Raw genomic sequence first — 14,872 nt, forward strand, 5'->3', positions numbered from 1 at the left:
GCATCATCTTCAAAAAGTAGGAAAAACTCATTGTAATGGGATAGGACTCTGCTCACGCTCAAGAGCATCTCACTCATCCCAGCCAGCTACACTGGGAATCTGCATAGGCCCGTGGACAGCCTGGAATCCCTCCAGCCCACTGAACCTGAGCCCTGGCTTTCACTTGGCTCTCACTGATGGGAATGCTGCAGCTACCAAGCACACATAAGGGAAATATGGAGGCCATGAGTTTGTCACCCTCATTTCAAGGATGCAAACGCTGCAGCTCCCTATTTCTCCCCACATCCAGCACCTGCAGCTACTCCCACCCTCCCAGAAATATCCATCCCCCAAGTCCTGGGCACTGCACACTTGGCAGGCAAGGCAAAAAGCAAGAGCCAGAGAAGTTTGGGGGGAATTTCCCAGCAGTAGTTATTTGTTACAGGGCACCCAGCATTGCCTCCCAGTCTTCCCCCAGTCTCACCAACCTCCATAAAGTCCTTCCTCTGGTTGGATGCCTGCAAAGCTGTGGACAGACTCCTGCCTGATTTCTGATCCCAGCGCTGTGCCCAAGAAGAAAAGAGGAAACAGAAATGAAAACCTGGTGAATTTGTTGTTTTTCCATGCCATCACCTCCTGCCCACCACACGTGCTTTTGGAACTTCAACCCCTGCCCATTGCCACTAAGAATAAATCCTGCTGTAAACCAGCTGCACACATGTGCAAAATTCAGTATTTCTGAGCACCAGGTCCATCCTACTTACACTTTAAAGACTTGATCTGGGTCCTGACACTCTTTTTGGACCAACACGAAAGTCTTTATTTCCTAATACAAAGAAACCCACCCCTCCCTTCTTCAAGGGGCCAACACTGGGCTTGCCCACACCACAGGCAGTCCCCACAAGATGAAAGAATGGGGCCACCCCCTCCAGCGGTAACACACTGGGCCTTGGGCATTTTCCTCATCGTTGGAAACAAAAGGGAGCAAGGAGCTCTGCAGCCCTCTCAGCAAAGGAGACCAGCCTACCTTGCCCTCATTGAGTTTCTTCCCCGGGTTGGTTTCTTCTGGGTGGTAAAACCATTTGACTCGGACCACCATGTTGTTCCCCCAGGATTCCCACATGCTCTGGATCCGGCCAATGTAGGGCAGGTTGGGGCGGCCAGCGGAGAGGAAAACGGCGCAGTCTCCGATGCGGATGATCTCCTTGCCCCGCACGATGGCCTTGTAGAACAGCTTCCTGGCCTTCCCTTTCATTCCTCGCCTCTGCCAAGGGAGGATCACGCAGGTGGTCAGCCAGGGATCAGCCCTATTTTCCCCACACACCACTGTTTGCCCTGTCCTGCATGCAATATTGTTGGCAGAGCCACAGTATTCCCACAGGAATTGGGGCACAGGGATACACCATGCAGAAAGGCTTCCCCAGAGCAGTGAAAGCCAACCCCAACCTCCCTGCAAACTGGACACTTGGCACACAGCACCAGCAGTCCCACCACCCCAGGAAAAGGGAAGAGGAGCCAGAAAGCAGCCGAGTGCCGAGCACGACGGAGCATTTTATTTACCTGTGTGGGTTTCCCAAACCACTTCCACAGCTGCCGTGCCGGGAGGAAAGCAGCAATCTTGGGCCTGTTCTCCACGGAGGGCAGGCGCTGGCGCTTGGCCAGCTCCTTGGTGGTGGGCAGGTGGATGCCCTCGCGCTTCTTGGGCCGGCTCTTGTTGCCGCTCTGCGGCGCTGCCGGCTGCTGCGCCGGCTGCTGCACCGGCTGCTGCGCCGGCTGCTTCTGGCTCTGCGGGTGGGAGGACGCCCGGGATTTCCCTGCCTGCTTGGTTTGCTTGGGTGGGAGGGTTTGCTGCACCGAGGAACTCGGCTGGGCCTCAGCTACTTCGTCGTCAGAGCTACAGGAGGAATCTTCATCCGTGGTGGAGGAGGAAGAAGAGCTGGAGCTTGATGAAGAAGAGGTTGATGAGGTGGAGGAAGAGGAGGAAGATGAAGATGAAGAGGAGCTGCTGCTGGAAGAGGAAGAAGAGGAGGAGTTGGAGGAAGAGAGAGGGGTAGATGCTCTTGAGCTAGCTGAGCTGCTGTCCTGGGCTTCCCTTTGGTTCTTCTCAGCCTCCTCTTCTCCCTCTGACTCTGAGCTGCTGTCACTGCTGTTGCTCTCAGACTCCTCCACAGCTGCTGGAGCTGCTGCCTTTTCTTCCTGGTCCTTTGAAGCAGCAAGGCTCTCTGCTGAGGCATCAAACTTTCCTCCAAAGCTGGCAGGGGAAGGGTCTCCCTCAGCCACCTTGGCTCGGGAAGATTTCTGCTTGCCCTCCACACTCACTGCAGCAGAATAGCCCAGCCCCAAGAGACTCTTCCCATCTCTGCGACTGGCCAGGTTTGAGTCCTCCAGCATCCTCATCGCCTCCTTCATCTTCTTTGTCTTTGGAGACATGACACCCTCATGGTCCAGCTTGATCAGGATTTCGTTATCATGCTTCCTCTGAGCCTTGACCATGGTGCCAAACTCTTGTGTCTCTTCTGTGGGCCGCCCTTTCTTAGCCTTGGCTTTGGACACGGAAGCATCGCTGGAGCCAAAGGCCGCCAGTGTTCCCGGGAGATCGCTGTAGGGCTCCGTGCCAAGGATGCTGCCGAACACAGCGGGCTGGTAAGAGGGCTGTGGGGGGCTGTGCAGCTTTGTGGAGATCTTCATTTTGCTGGCTTTTGACCGTTTTTCCTCTGTGGGAGCAGGAGAGCCTCCAGTCGGCAGCGGTTGCGATTTTCGTGACGCCTTCATGCTCGGCTTGCTCAAGCACGTCGGCTTCTCTGGGACTGAGGAGGTAACAGGTGAAGACTCCACCTGATCCTTCTCTTCAGGCAAGGCAGCCTCTTCTGCACAGGGGAAGAAACACAAAGACATGATGTTATCCCTTCAGATGGGCTTTATTAGCTCAGACACAACCAGACACCAGTGCTGACTGGTCTCTGGCCAAGCATGGCTTGTTCCTGCCTGCTCAGGTACCCCCAAAGGAACACAGGGGGTGTTCTCACTGCTCACTGAACAGCCTGGCTTGGTGCCAGTACTTGTGAGAAGTGATGGACAATGCCCAGAGGTGCTGCTTCAACTTCAGGAGAACCAAACTACGAATCTCCTGCACCTCTGGCCCTATTGACGGCTGCAGAGATGCTCAGCTGAAACAGGGACTCTGCTCCACATCCCTGACTGACAGAAGGAGGCTGTCACAGCACAGGCTGGCTTCTGAGCTAGACTCCTGTAAACTGCAGAGACAGACGCATGGGTGCTTTGCACTCAGCAATGCATCCATCCTCACAATCCTGCCCCAAGCAACAGCCCTAACCTGGGGAGAACAGTGGGGAACTGTGCAAGGATTCCCTCAGCTCCAGGCCTGGCAGTGTGGGAACTCACCAGCTTTGGCCTTGACACTCGGCTTTCTCCCTCGCCCTTTGCCCTTTGACACAGGCTCCTCTGAGCCCAGTGCAGCTCCCTCTTTTCCTTCTCCGGTGTCTTTGCTGGATTTACGGCTACGGCGCTTGGTGCTGGGCACCAAAAGGGCAGGGGAAGGCTCAGCACCTGGAACAGGTCAAAGAGATGTTCAAATGCAGTCAAATAACACACAAAACAGAGATGTGATATAGTGAAAGTATCCCAACCAAAACTGCAACAGGGACTGGGCCTTTTTCCTTGTGGGTGATATCCCACCCCAGCTCTATACTTGATGGTGCAATCTTTGTGACTGAAAGTCTGTGAACTTGTCCCAAAATTTGAGGAAAGTGGCCCAAAGCTCCATATATGTCAGAGTGGGAAGTGTCTTGCAAAAAAACTGAACAGCAAGACTCACACTGGATCTTGTAGTCAGGTGGGAGAAGCCGAATGTGAGACAGTGGGATGCGTCCTGTGTCCCCGTCATCAAACTCTACTGTGATGAGATCACCATCTTCCTCCAGATCCAGGGTTCCTGTGGGGTGGGGGAGCAGAAGAAGGGATTAGGAACAAACACTGGAGTACAAACCCCTTGTAAGGGAAGTGGGGACATGGGGAAAGGCAGGGGTGCTGCACCAGCGGTAAATCATCCCACCTCACCTTCCCAGGCTGTGCAGGGAGGGCACAAAAGGCTCACTCTGCAATGGAAAGTCCCTGATAATACTAAACCAGCCTGCTCAGTGTGAAATTCCCCATCAGCTGCACTGCTCCAGAATGTAACTGCCATTCCAGCTTGACTTCCCACCTCTCTCTACCATTTCCCTCTATTCTTGCAGAAATTCACTTCTCTCCTTTCATGGAAATAACTTTTTCTTTACCTGCATTTTGTAACTACTCTCAGCCATCATAAACTGCTGCTTTTCACTTTCTACGAGAGGAATAAGCTGTGTTATCACCCTCTCTTCTTGCATCAGCATTACTGATTTATACATCAAAAGTAATTATTGCCTTTTACACATGTGGTATGACCAAGAGCCCAAAAGAAGACCAGCCATGGCAGAATTGTCCAGAGCCATTCACCAGCTTTTAATGAGACAAGACTGGAGAGTTTTGTGTCAGAGCAAAGTTGTGAGTGTCCAGGTGATTTAGAAACCTCCACAGCCTCAGAAATAATTGATGCCTGGAATAAATCCTGACTTTCTGAAATCTATTAAATGTCCTTGATGTATTTAAGCTCCTAAATTGCTCAAACCTCTTCCTGAGCCTGCAGGATGTTACTAAATCTGCTTCATTAATGAGAGGGGCATGACGTGGAGGAGAGAACACGCCAGGTTCTAACCTCCAGGACACTCACAGCAGAGCTCAGGGCTTCCCCAGACAAGCCTCACATCCCTGAGGACACACAGGGCTGAGACATCCCAGGTTCACAGGGCAGAGCAGCCAGGGCAGCCTTACCTCGGACAACTGTCCCCGGGTAGAGGCAGCGGTACTGCTGGCTCCAGTAGGCTGCAATCCTCGTGCCCTCGGGCAGGAACCGCACTGAGGGGGGTTTCACATCGATGATCTGCTCAGGGCAAGAGGAAGGCAATTACTGACCACCCTGGCACAGCACAGACCAACCCACCCCACCTGGCATGGAGCATGGGGCAAAGCAGCTCTGGAGAAGGCAAGGGACAGCTTCCCTGCTGGGGAATGGCCTCCTGTGTGCTCACAGGGCCATGTGAAGGATCACCCCTGCTGGAATACAGGACTAGTGCCTGCTGCCCATGGGGGAGCTTGGCCATGGGGCAGGAGTGCACCAAGGGGAGTTCTGCCCACACTGACCATGGGGGCAGGACCAGGGCATCCCTGCAGCTGGAGGAGAGAGCTTCCAGCCAGCCTTCCCCACCCCAGAGCAGGCCATGGGCACCGAGGACAGACCGCACATACCGCTTCCTGCAGGAGCTGCTCCAGGCAGTAAATGTGGGGACGGTTTCCCCTCTCGCCCTCCACCACCACCCGGTATCTGAAACACAAAGGCTCAGTCAGACCCAGCACATGGGAGACACCACCCCGACCAGGTAACGCCTCCCTCTGAGGATGTGAGAGCACTTAATGAGAGATAATTGGATTTCCCTCAGTGCTGATAAATCAGAGTGAACTCTCCTTCCCTCCCTGCCAGACACTGTCAGTCTCTGGGCAGCCAGCTCTATCCAACCCCCAAACTGATCCATGCAGCAGCTCTGTCCCCATTTTCTGGCAGATCCCAGGTGGATACAGCAGCCCCTCAACTCACATGTCTGGTGAATGCACTGTCTTGACATGCCCAGCATAGAGCAGCTTGTCATCCATGGGGATGAGGACACGCAGGCCATCCTTCAGCTCATCCTTGTCAATGATGCAGGAGCGGGGAGCTGTGAGGTGTTGGAGCAACATGGGGATTAGAGAGCACCACATATGGGAAAGGGACAGTGAGGTGAGAAGGAATCTTCATATTCCCAGCATCACTGTCCCCTCTCTTGGTAATAATAATATACCAGTAAATTAAAATAGGGCAACTCAGAGATAGGGCTTCAACTAGATGTCACGGTGAGCCATGCTGATCAGGCTTAGTTTTTATTGAATTGACTGAAAAAGTGGTATCTCCACCCCAAGGACTCATGGCCTTGGATGAGGAATGTGTGAAAGCAGCACAGTTGTTCTCTGAGCAGCCCTGGAAAGCCTGCCCAGCTCCTCTCTCTGTAAAATCCTGCCCTTACCTGGTGTGGGTGGCCTCTCAACCAGCATGCTCAATGGGATGTTCTCATCCTCTGAGAAGCTGCTGTCTTGGTTGGGTTCAAAATCCTCCTCTGCTGCCATGCTCTCCATGAGCTTGCTGACAGCTCCTCCCTTCCCTCGATTCTGCAGGAGAGCAAGCAGCACATCAGCTGGATCACCAGAGATAACAGTCTGATCCCATCTCACCTTCCTCCAACAAAACATAACCTGAGGATACTGGGATAAACCTGTCTCCATCCTCAGGAATGTTCATCTCGCAGTTAAATGGGTGTACCCAAACTTTTTGCTGCCTTTATCCCCAGGCATCACCAGCAGTTGACCAAAAGCTATTCCCCACATCCTCACTCTTGGAGGTTGGGAGAGAAGCTCTGGAGCTGTAGTTTCACTCTGCATACACCACAGTGGTCCTGAGCCTCTGCCTTCACTGCACCAGGCACCAGGCACTGTTCCTATTTCTTCTCCAATCTCCATGATCTGTTCCTTGCTGTTACATGCAGACCATAAGCACCACACAGGAATCATGTGAGAAGACAGCAATGTGTGTTATGAGAGATGATGACAGGCTACAGCAGTGGAGCAGGAACCAGCTGTGACCCAGTGCTGAGCAAGACTACTCCATCACCATCTCCTTGGTCCTTGCAAGCTCTCCTTCCACCCTGTGGCAGCCTTAGACAAAATCCTGCCTGCTCACTAATTTGGGGGATGAAGACAAATGAACACCAGACAGTAGCTGCAGGTACTACCTGAGAGTCTTCCTTGGATTTTAGGCTTCTCAAACCAGCCCTTTGCCTGTAACACACCCAGCAAAGCTGCACCTGTTTTCCCTCCCTCACACTGCAGCAGCCCAGGATACAGGAGGGCTCTGCCAGCCACCCTCCAGTCCAGCCACACCAGAACCATCCCCTCACCTCTTTTTTCACCTCCTTGGCTTTCACCTTAGCTTTACTCTTCTTGCTGGAGCCCAGGGCACTTGCCAGGCTGACCCGAACATCAGAGGGGGAGCTGGGGATGCCAGGAGGAGACATGGATGAGGAAGAGGAGCAGCAGGGTGTTTCTTTACCCTTCTTCCGCTGCTAAAAATAAAAACAAAACACTTCCATCAATAAAGAGAAGACTGGTGAAGATCTGGGTCCAAGGAAAGGGAAAAGGTGGAGCAAGGCAGGCTATGCATGGTAGGATTATGTTCAGCCAGCAGTTAGTTCACTGCCCACATCACATCCTGCATCTCCCAGCTCCGCTTCCTGGCTTCATGCATTTTGGGAAGAGCTTTTCATTACCCTTGAGAGCAACTCCTGCCCATCAAACCTTCCTCCAAAGAGCTCCAAGAAGATCCCAGCTGGCCTCATGTCTCAACTAACTTGTCTAACTCTCCCCATCAGTGTTCTTCCATAACACTGCCATGAACTGAACTGGAGCCAGTGAGCCAAGTATTCAGCTTAGATGAAAAGGCAGCAACCCAGAGACCACTGTCACCCCCAGCCAGGGACACACCTCAGAAGTCACCATATAAAAGGTGCAGCCTTAGAGGCCAGTCTGGGGGACACTGGTCAGCAAGATGACAAGCTCATGCAGAGTGGGAGAGAGATTTCCCAGCATCTGTTTTAATGCAGGACTGTTGACTCTGGCCACCCAAACAGAATGGATTTGGGACATGGAGGGTGACAGAAGTAACAATTTAAACACAACAGGCTTTTATTCCCTGCAAGTCAGATCTAAACCTGACAGAGCCTCCAGGTGTACCTGGGGCTGGACAGGGGTGACAAGGGGCAGCCAAACAACTGCTGAGACAGGAATCAACTCTCCTCTGCCTTAGTGGAGTTAATTGCCCTCCCCTCACCCTCAGCTCCCAAGCATCCCAACACCAACCTGAGCAGCACGTTCCTCACCTTGCCTAGCTCCTTCCTCTCCTTCCCCTTGCTGCCCTCCTTTTTGGGGCTCATGGGGGCCCCCTTGCCACAGCGCCCAGGTTTGGAGACAGGGGTGGAGCTGGTGGGTGCCGTGGATGTCAGCACGGCCGAGGACGTGGTGGCGTCATGGAGGAAGATGCGCTCGCTGCGGCGCCGGTTCCACAGGTCATCATCGCTGGCCTCCAGCCCGAACTCAAAGCTCAAGTCCTTAGGGGATTTAAATTTCTTCAGCTTGCGGCCTTTCTCAGACCCCAGCTTGGTCTTGTCAGCGCTCCCAGATGCGGAGTCAAGGCTGCTGGGGGCCTGGCTTGGCGGGATGCTGCTGGACTCCAGCGGCCCCTTCTTCCCGCGCAGCAGCCCTGAAGGAGATTTCTTCCTGATCTTGATCTCACTCTCCGAGTCAGTGTACTCGAACTCCGTCCCTAGGTGCAAAGGATTTAACCATCACTCAAAGCCCTGGCTTTGAGTGAAAGAGGGGACACATCCTGCTGGAAACTTCTGGGCTCCATGGGAGATGCTGTGCCTGTTCAATACAGCTCTTCCTTGTTCCCCTTTCCAATCCCCACATCCCTCAGATCTCCATCTCTGAGCCATAAAACACTGTGGAAATTCCCTGGAAGTAAGCCTGCCCTGCTGCAAACCAGAGCCCAATCATTCAGGCAGTGTGGTTCAGTGTGCTCCCTGCCTCCATTTTCTCCTTTCTCCCACAAGCAAAACCCTGCAGAGAAGCTTTGAAGAGAAAAGATACTTTAATGTGCCCCTCCTCAAAAAGGAGCTGCTCAGCTGAAACCAAGCATAAACCCCATAAGCTGATCCCTCCTTCTCTCCTGGTAGGAGCCCTCTCCAGTTTCACCTTTGTTCCAGGAGAACAATGTCTTTTAACAAATGGAATAAACCCATATTTCAAGCTTATTTTTTCCCATTGGCCAACAGACACCACAGATCTTTTTATTGGCTCAAGTAGTCGCCTTAAAGTCAAGAGAGGTAAATGATCTTTTGTCTGTGGCAAATGGAATTCCCCTCACATTGGCCTCTGCTTTGTACAGGCACAGCAGTACCCAGAGGCCTGAAATACTGTAGTAATGCCAAGATGTTCCCCACCTTCACTGTGTTCCCCTGAACCTGACAAAGAAAAGCAAGATCATGTTTCCAGGGGCAGAAGAGAAACTGAGGCAGCACCTACACACCCAGCAACACGGGCAGGACGTAGGCAAACAATATTAACGTGGAAAAATGGAAATGTACACGGCACAAGCAAGGAGAGCATCTTCTCTTGGTCCTTCTCTCAAATACACTCACAGTCCTGGGTAAATTCAGTCTGCAGGAAACTGCTCTCATCTACCCAACCCTCTTCCCCTGAGACAGCCCCAGCATGAAGAGAAAAAGAGCCAGCATGTCAAAAACAAAGCTGGCAAGGCTCAAAATGAAAACCCATTGGGAATTAAAACACTCCTTCTCCTCCCTCAGTACTGCATGAGGTAATTTCTAGATGCTTCCAGTTTCAAGGAGGGCAGGTTACAAGACAATAAATTCTTAGCAGAGGCTGTTGGAACAAGTTGGCAAAAGCCTAATATAGCATGGAAACAGTGCTAAAACAAGCCAGGCTCCTGAGGAGGACATCATTTTCTATTCTGAAGCATGCTATAAATTCCATTATCACTTAATAAATATTAATAGAGAATTTATAAATGGAATCCATATAGATCTGTCTAACCAGGGACAATGTCACCAATGGGCACTGGTGCAGCAGGGCATGGGGAGGGGAGGAAATGAAACTCCCAGCACATTGAAATTGAGACAGAGGCAGGGCAGAAACCCAGATTCTGGCACTGCAAACACATGAGCAGAGGAAGGAATGCTTGTTTCACGTCTCGCTGGCTGGTTTCTATAAGGAAGCTGAAGGGATGGGCTGATGGAAAGAGCTTTTCTTCTGCTTGGGTGTCTGTGCTTCCCTTGAGTATCCAAGATCAGCTGCATTTAGCACATGCTTCCTTCCCTAAGATTTATCAGCACTTCACTGCCTTCTGCACTCTGTCCAAGGGGATGCAGCATCCCACTGCTTGCCTTTGCAGCATGTCTTGTTGAGAATTTGCCAAGAAGGAAAAGAGGAAACTGTGACAAAGCCACAGCTGTCCCTAAGGGAGCCATGGCTGCAGCTGCTAACCTGCCATGTCCGTGACTGGTTTTTGTTTCCCTCTCAGGCCTCTTTCTCTACCTTCAGCATCAGGACCAAGCAGCCAAAGCAAAGAAAGGGCAGCTCAGTTTCTGGGTACACAACCTGCTCTCTTGCAGCACAGCTGGGACCTCCCAAACCTTCCACCTTGCCCCCCACCTCGGAACTCACCCATCAGGCTCTGCCGCTCCTCCTTCTTCTTCGCCTTCTGCTTGGCCTCCAGCTGGATGATGGAAAGCGGAGGGGGAACGATGGGGCTGGGCATTGCGCTGGCAGCAAACCTGGCCAGAAGGCCCAGGCCACTCTCATCCAGGGCAGGTGACGACAGCCTGTCCGTGCCATCCGTGCCATAGTCCTCTGCTTCCTCCTCTTCCTCCTCATCGTCGTCCTCCTCCTCCGAGCTGGAATCTGGCACGCAGAGAACAGAGAGCCTGTTACAAATCTCATGGAGTCGTGCAGCGGCCACATTTCCAACCCGAACCGCAACTCTCCTGCTGCTCTGTGCCCACCTGAGGGGCACTGAGCCACCCAGGGTTGAGCCACAAGATGCTGGCCACAGGCACACACGTGTCCTTGCAGCCATAGAGCCACCCTGCCTGCCACCACCCTGGAAGGACACAGCAATACAGGGTACGACCCACTCAGGGCAAGGGAGAGAAAAGCAGGGTGTTGGCAGATTTGAAAAGGATGCCAGGCACCCCTTCCCTACAGCTTTCAGGAGGAATTAAAAGATTAATTCCTTTGAAAATCCCAACCTGGGAGCTGTGGGATTCCCCTCCCGCCCACCAACACTTCCTCCATAACAAAATCCATTAGTGTAATCAGAACCAGAGATCAGCATGGAAGGGGAATACCAGGGAGCAGCCTGTGCCATGGCGGGAGGCAAGGGGGACACAGGGGGGAGAAGGGGCAGGAAGCAAAAATGCAAAGAGTGGGGGAGAAATAATAATTCGAAAGCAATGGATTTGGAATGCATAAGGGAGGAAAGTGTAGGTAGTGTTGGAAACAAGGAGCAGTGTTTGAACCCTCTGCCTCAGAACTCTCTCCATGCCTTTCATCTCCCTCTCTACAGCTCAGCATAGGGAAGGCCGGCTCAGCACAAGCAGGAAGAGCTGCCCACAGCCAAAATCTAATTCTGGCAAAGAAATGAGCCTCACTGCCTGCCTCAGCTGACACCTGCAGAGCAGTGGGCTGAGGGTTTCCTCTAGGGTGTGTACACATCAGGTATTTTGGGGGTAGATGCTCTGAGAGTGGCACCTCTCCCTCCCTACAGTGCTTTCCAAGGGTCTGTCAGCAGCTCAGAGACAATTAATTTTAACAGCATCTCATCCAGTGAGTGCTGGTGAGAGAGCCACTTGACAAATGCACATATACCACACACACGCACTTATACACACACATATATGAGCACACAGATCTATAAAAATATATATATTTGACTGCGAAAAGTGGGTCTGGAAAAGATATTTCATTTCTCTTGAAATTGAGGGCTTAAGTAGGATCACTGAGGCTGCTGGAAAATTTCCACCACTAGCAGGAGCCCTGTTCTGAGTCCACTCCCCAGCTCCTACCAGCCACTATCCTTGTGGATCTGAAATCCAGCCAAATGAGAAACCAGATCCCTTCAAAATGAGCTGGAATGAACATGAAAATCCTTTTCTTTTCACATATGCCCTCTGGGATAGATAAAAACATCCTCAACACTTGGTTGCTCAGAAAAAAAAATACAGTAACAAAAGTGTTATTTTTCCATGATATTAGAAAGAACAGGAATATCAGAAAACAATGTTCTCATCCTTGTATTTTATCAACTGAGGTAACTGTCAGCTTTTTTTTTTTTTAACATGGATGGTTTATCTCTGTAGCATACATCTGATAGTCACAGAATACTAATTTTTAAATGCATAAAAATTTCTTCCCCATTTCAGTTGCTCAGACTGGTTCCTTGTGATATAAAAATGCTATTAAACCTGCAGTCCTGCAGTCAATACCAAGAAATCCACAGCCCTGTTCACTCCTTGCATAAAAACCACATGCAGAAAAAACACATATCCCCAGCAAATTGGGATCATATTCCTTCCCCTACCAGAAAACGGGACACAACTGCTGTTTTTACATCACATTTTGCCAAAAAGAAAACAAATCCAGATGAACTTTATTCTGAGATGTGAAAACCACCTGCTTGAAAAGCAGCGAAACCATGCGAGTTCAGTGACATCCTGTGGGGTAGCATGACCTTCTCCATCCATCCCATCTAGCTCTGAAATTCAGCAATTTTCAGCAAAAACGGGGGAAAAAAATGAAAAAATCAACCTGTACAGCCCCTCATGCCAGACCTGAGAGGTGGCTGAGCAGAGTGGCTCAGTGAGCAGCTAGGGAGGAAAATGGTGGGGGGAAAAAAGGGGAAAGTTTGCAGGAAAATCCCTCCATGAGGAGTCCAGCCCCATCAGCCCAGCAGCACCATTCCTTCAGCACTCACACCCTGCATGTGCAAGGGCAAAAGGGTGCCCGGCAGCTCCAGTATTTCAGAGGCACTCATTTAAAACAGATTTAAAAGCCAGGATGGCAGTGGCTGTTCCTCAGGCTACAGAAAATACACAACACAATGAGGTGCCTGGTGCTTATTCCAACCTCCTGCTCCGTACACGGCGTCACACTACGGAAACACAACTGAGGACAGTCCCTTGTCAGCATTTTTACCACAACACTTATATTTTTATCTGCAGGAGATACAATTTCCAGCCTGAAAATAACCCCATTTTAACACATTCACAGCACAGATCTATCTTCCTCCACCTCTCATGGCAAGGACAGATCTCGCTAACCCCACTCCACATGCACAACACAATCCCTGCTCCTCTTTCTGATTTTCCAAGGGACAAAAAGTAACAAATGAAGCAAAAAGAGGATATTTGGGGCTCTGCTCCAAGCCCACATGCTTCTAAAGTAAGTCCCTAAACTTCTGGCCATGGTGGCAAGTAAGCTGCTGGTGCTCTCTGTCCATCTGTACGGCTCCTTGGAGAGACTGGAGCCTGTATTTAATGGGAAGCAGGAGTTTTACTCCTACTGTACCCAAACTGTGTGTGGGTTTAAAATTAACTAGGCACAGATGCCTTTACCAACTGCAGCCTCAGTATTTTTTTTTTGTCCTGAAAAGGTGACTTTTAGCTAGCAACGGGAGAAAAGATATTTTTAAAAAAATCTTTTTTTTTCCTTCAATGGTAATTCTGTTAACGCTGAGAGAGGGTAAGAGAAAAAAAAATGCTCAAAGTTAAAAATATCTTTTCTAATTGACATTTTTAAGAGCATGTATATGTGTGTACATACCCACACACGCAACCACACGTGTACATACAACTCCACAGCCAAAACAAACAATACATTCATATTTAAATGCTTCTGATGCCAGATAAACTGGAGTCAAAGATTATTTTAATTTTTACCTGCACTGAATTAAAACCCAAACCCAGTTAAGAACGCTAAGTTTTCTCATTGCTTTTAACAGCTAAGCTGCCATGGTATTTTACTGTAGGAGAGCAGTAAATGAAGATTTGTTAATGATGAACAGAAATTGGTTGAGCAATTTGGTTTTTAGAGACTGATGTATGTAACAAGACGGGTTGAGGGGGATGTGAAGAGGAAAGGCTGGGGAAGGGAGGGAGTAAAAACACACACTTAAAACAGTCATTTCACATTGTAAAAATAAATAGCATGATTTTCTCGTAACACCAAGCAGGTCTACAGCATACAAAGCAGGCTAAGTACAGGCAGACTTCAGACAGCTACTGGGTCATTAACATCTGATTTCTGCGATCTGTCCAAATTCTGGAGGTTACTTATTTTTGAGTGTCCAATTTAAGACTGTACCTCTTTTTTTAATTTTTTTTTCCATATAAGCCATTCTCATCATTGGAAGATTTTTCCCCTCCATGTGCTGTGCTGTTGACTCCAGAAGTGCTTGCAAAAAACTAAAAAATATTACAACTATCACATGGGAATGTGTAGGGAACTGGTTATCCCTCACTGCTTTTTTTTAAACTGGGGCAAAATCATCCTCTAAGTCAGGAAAAAAAAAAGAATAGAGAAGAAGGTACTAAATTCTTAAGGAAAACAGAGTGTGGAGGAGGAGGACTTATGGGTCTTTGGTTTCAGAAAGGTCAAGGCAATACCTATCCGGGTGGGTTTTAACCCACATTAGCAGTTTCCCCTCCAAGGTCACTGGATTAAAAATCCCAACATTTGCCTCTTATCAGAATGGCAACATGATGTTTGGTCTGTAAGAAAGCAGTGTGTCCTCCAATCATCTAAATCAAACCAGATGACAGAAAAAAAGGTCTTCCTGCAGCTAATCCCACCTTTGACACAGATACTGCAGGGCCAGGGCCAGGCAAGATCCCTGACACGGGGACATTTCTGCATTGTGGCCCAGAAATCTTTAAGGTTTGCATCTTGGACTCATCTGCAAACCCTTGCCCTGCCTGGGCTAACAGGTTCTCCAATAGTAGTTCTACAAACAGCAAAGCATTTCTGGAGTCCTCAAACACAAACACACACATGAGTGCAAACCTTCCACGTGAGACTCTTCACGGACAGAGGAAAGTTGAAAGCGGACAGCAATCATTTTCAAAATTAAAATAAC

The 14,872-nt window shown here is 50.1% G+C and overlaps 1 protein-coding gene across 4 annotated transcripts in view; it reads right to left on the minus strand.

Annotated features, from left to right (window-relative positions):
• Positions 1–14,872, minus strand: part of TNRC18 (trinucleotide repeat containing 18) — a 54,674-nt gene that overhangs the window by 2,296 nt on the left and 37,506 nt on the right. For 3 of the 4 annotated variants that reach the window (XM_063414440.1, XM_063414442.1, XM_063414439.1), the window contains exons 16-27: positions 10,405–10,641; positions 8,040–8,482; positions 7,062–7,226; positions 6,135–6,276; positions 5,672–5,789; positions 5,326–5,401; positions 4,852–4,960; positions 3,815–3,931; positions 3,382–3,546; positions 1,540–2,846; positions 1,007–1,243; positions 468–542 (exon numbers count right to left, since the gene is read on the minus strand). In XM_063414440.1, the coding sequence (XP_063270510.1) occupies positions 468–542; positions 1,007–1,243; positions 1,540–2,846; positions 3,382–3,546; positions 3,815–3,931; positions 4,852–4,960; positions 5,326–5,401; positions 5,672–5,789; positions 6,135–6,276; positions 7,062–7,226; positions 8,040–8,482; positions 10,405–10,641 (3,191 nt within the window). The remainder of the gene's footprint in view (positions 1–467; positions 543–1,006; positions 1,244–1,539; positions 2,847–3,381; positions 3,547–3,814; positions 3,932–4,851; positions 4,961–5,325; positions 5,402–5,671; positions 5,790–6,134; positions 6,277–7,061; positions 7,227–8,039; positions 8,483–10,404; positions 10,642–14,872) is intronic. The other variant, XM_063414441.1, reaches the window with a different exon arrangement.

This window comes from Prinia subflava, chromosome 17 (assembly GCF_021018805.1).
Source record: "Prinia subflava isolate CZ2003 ecotype Zambia chromosome 17, Cam_Psub_1.2, whole genome shotgun sequence".
NCBI classification, from domain to species: Eukaryota; Metazoa; Chordata; class Aves; order Passeriformes; family Cisticolidae; genus Prinia; species Prinia subflava.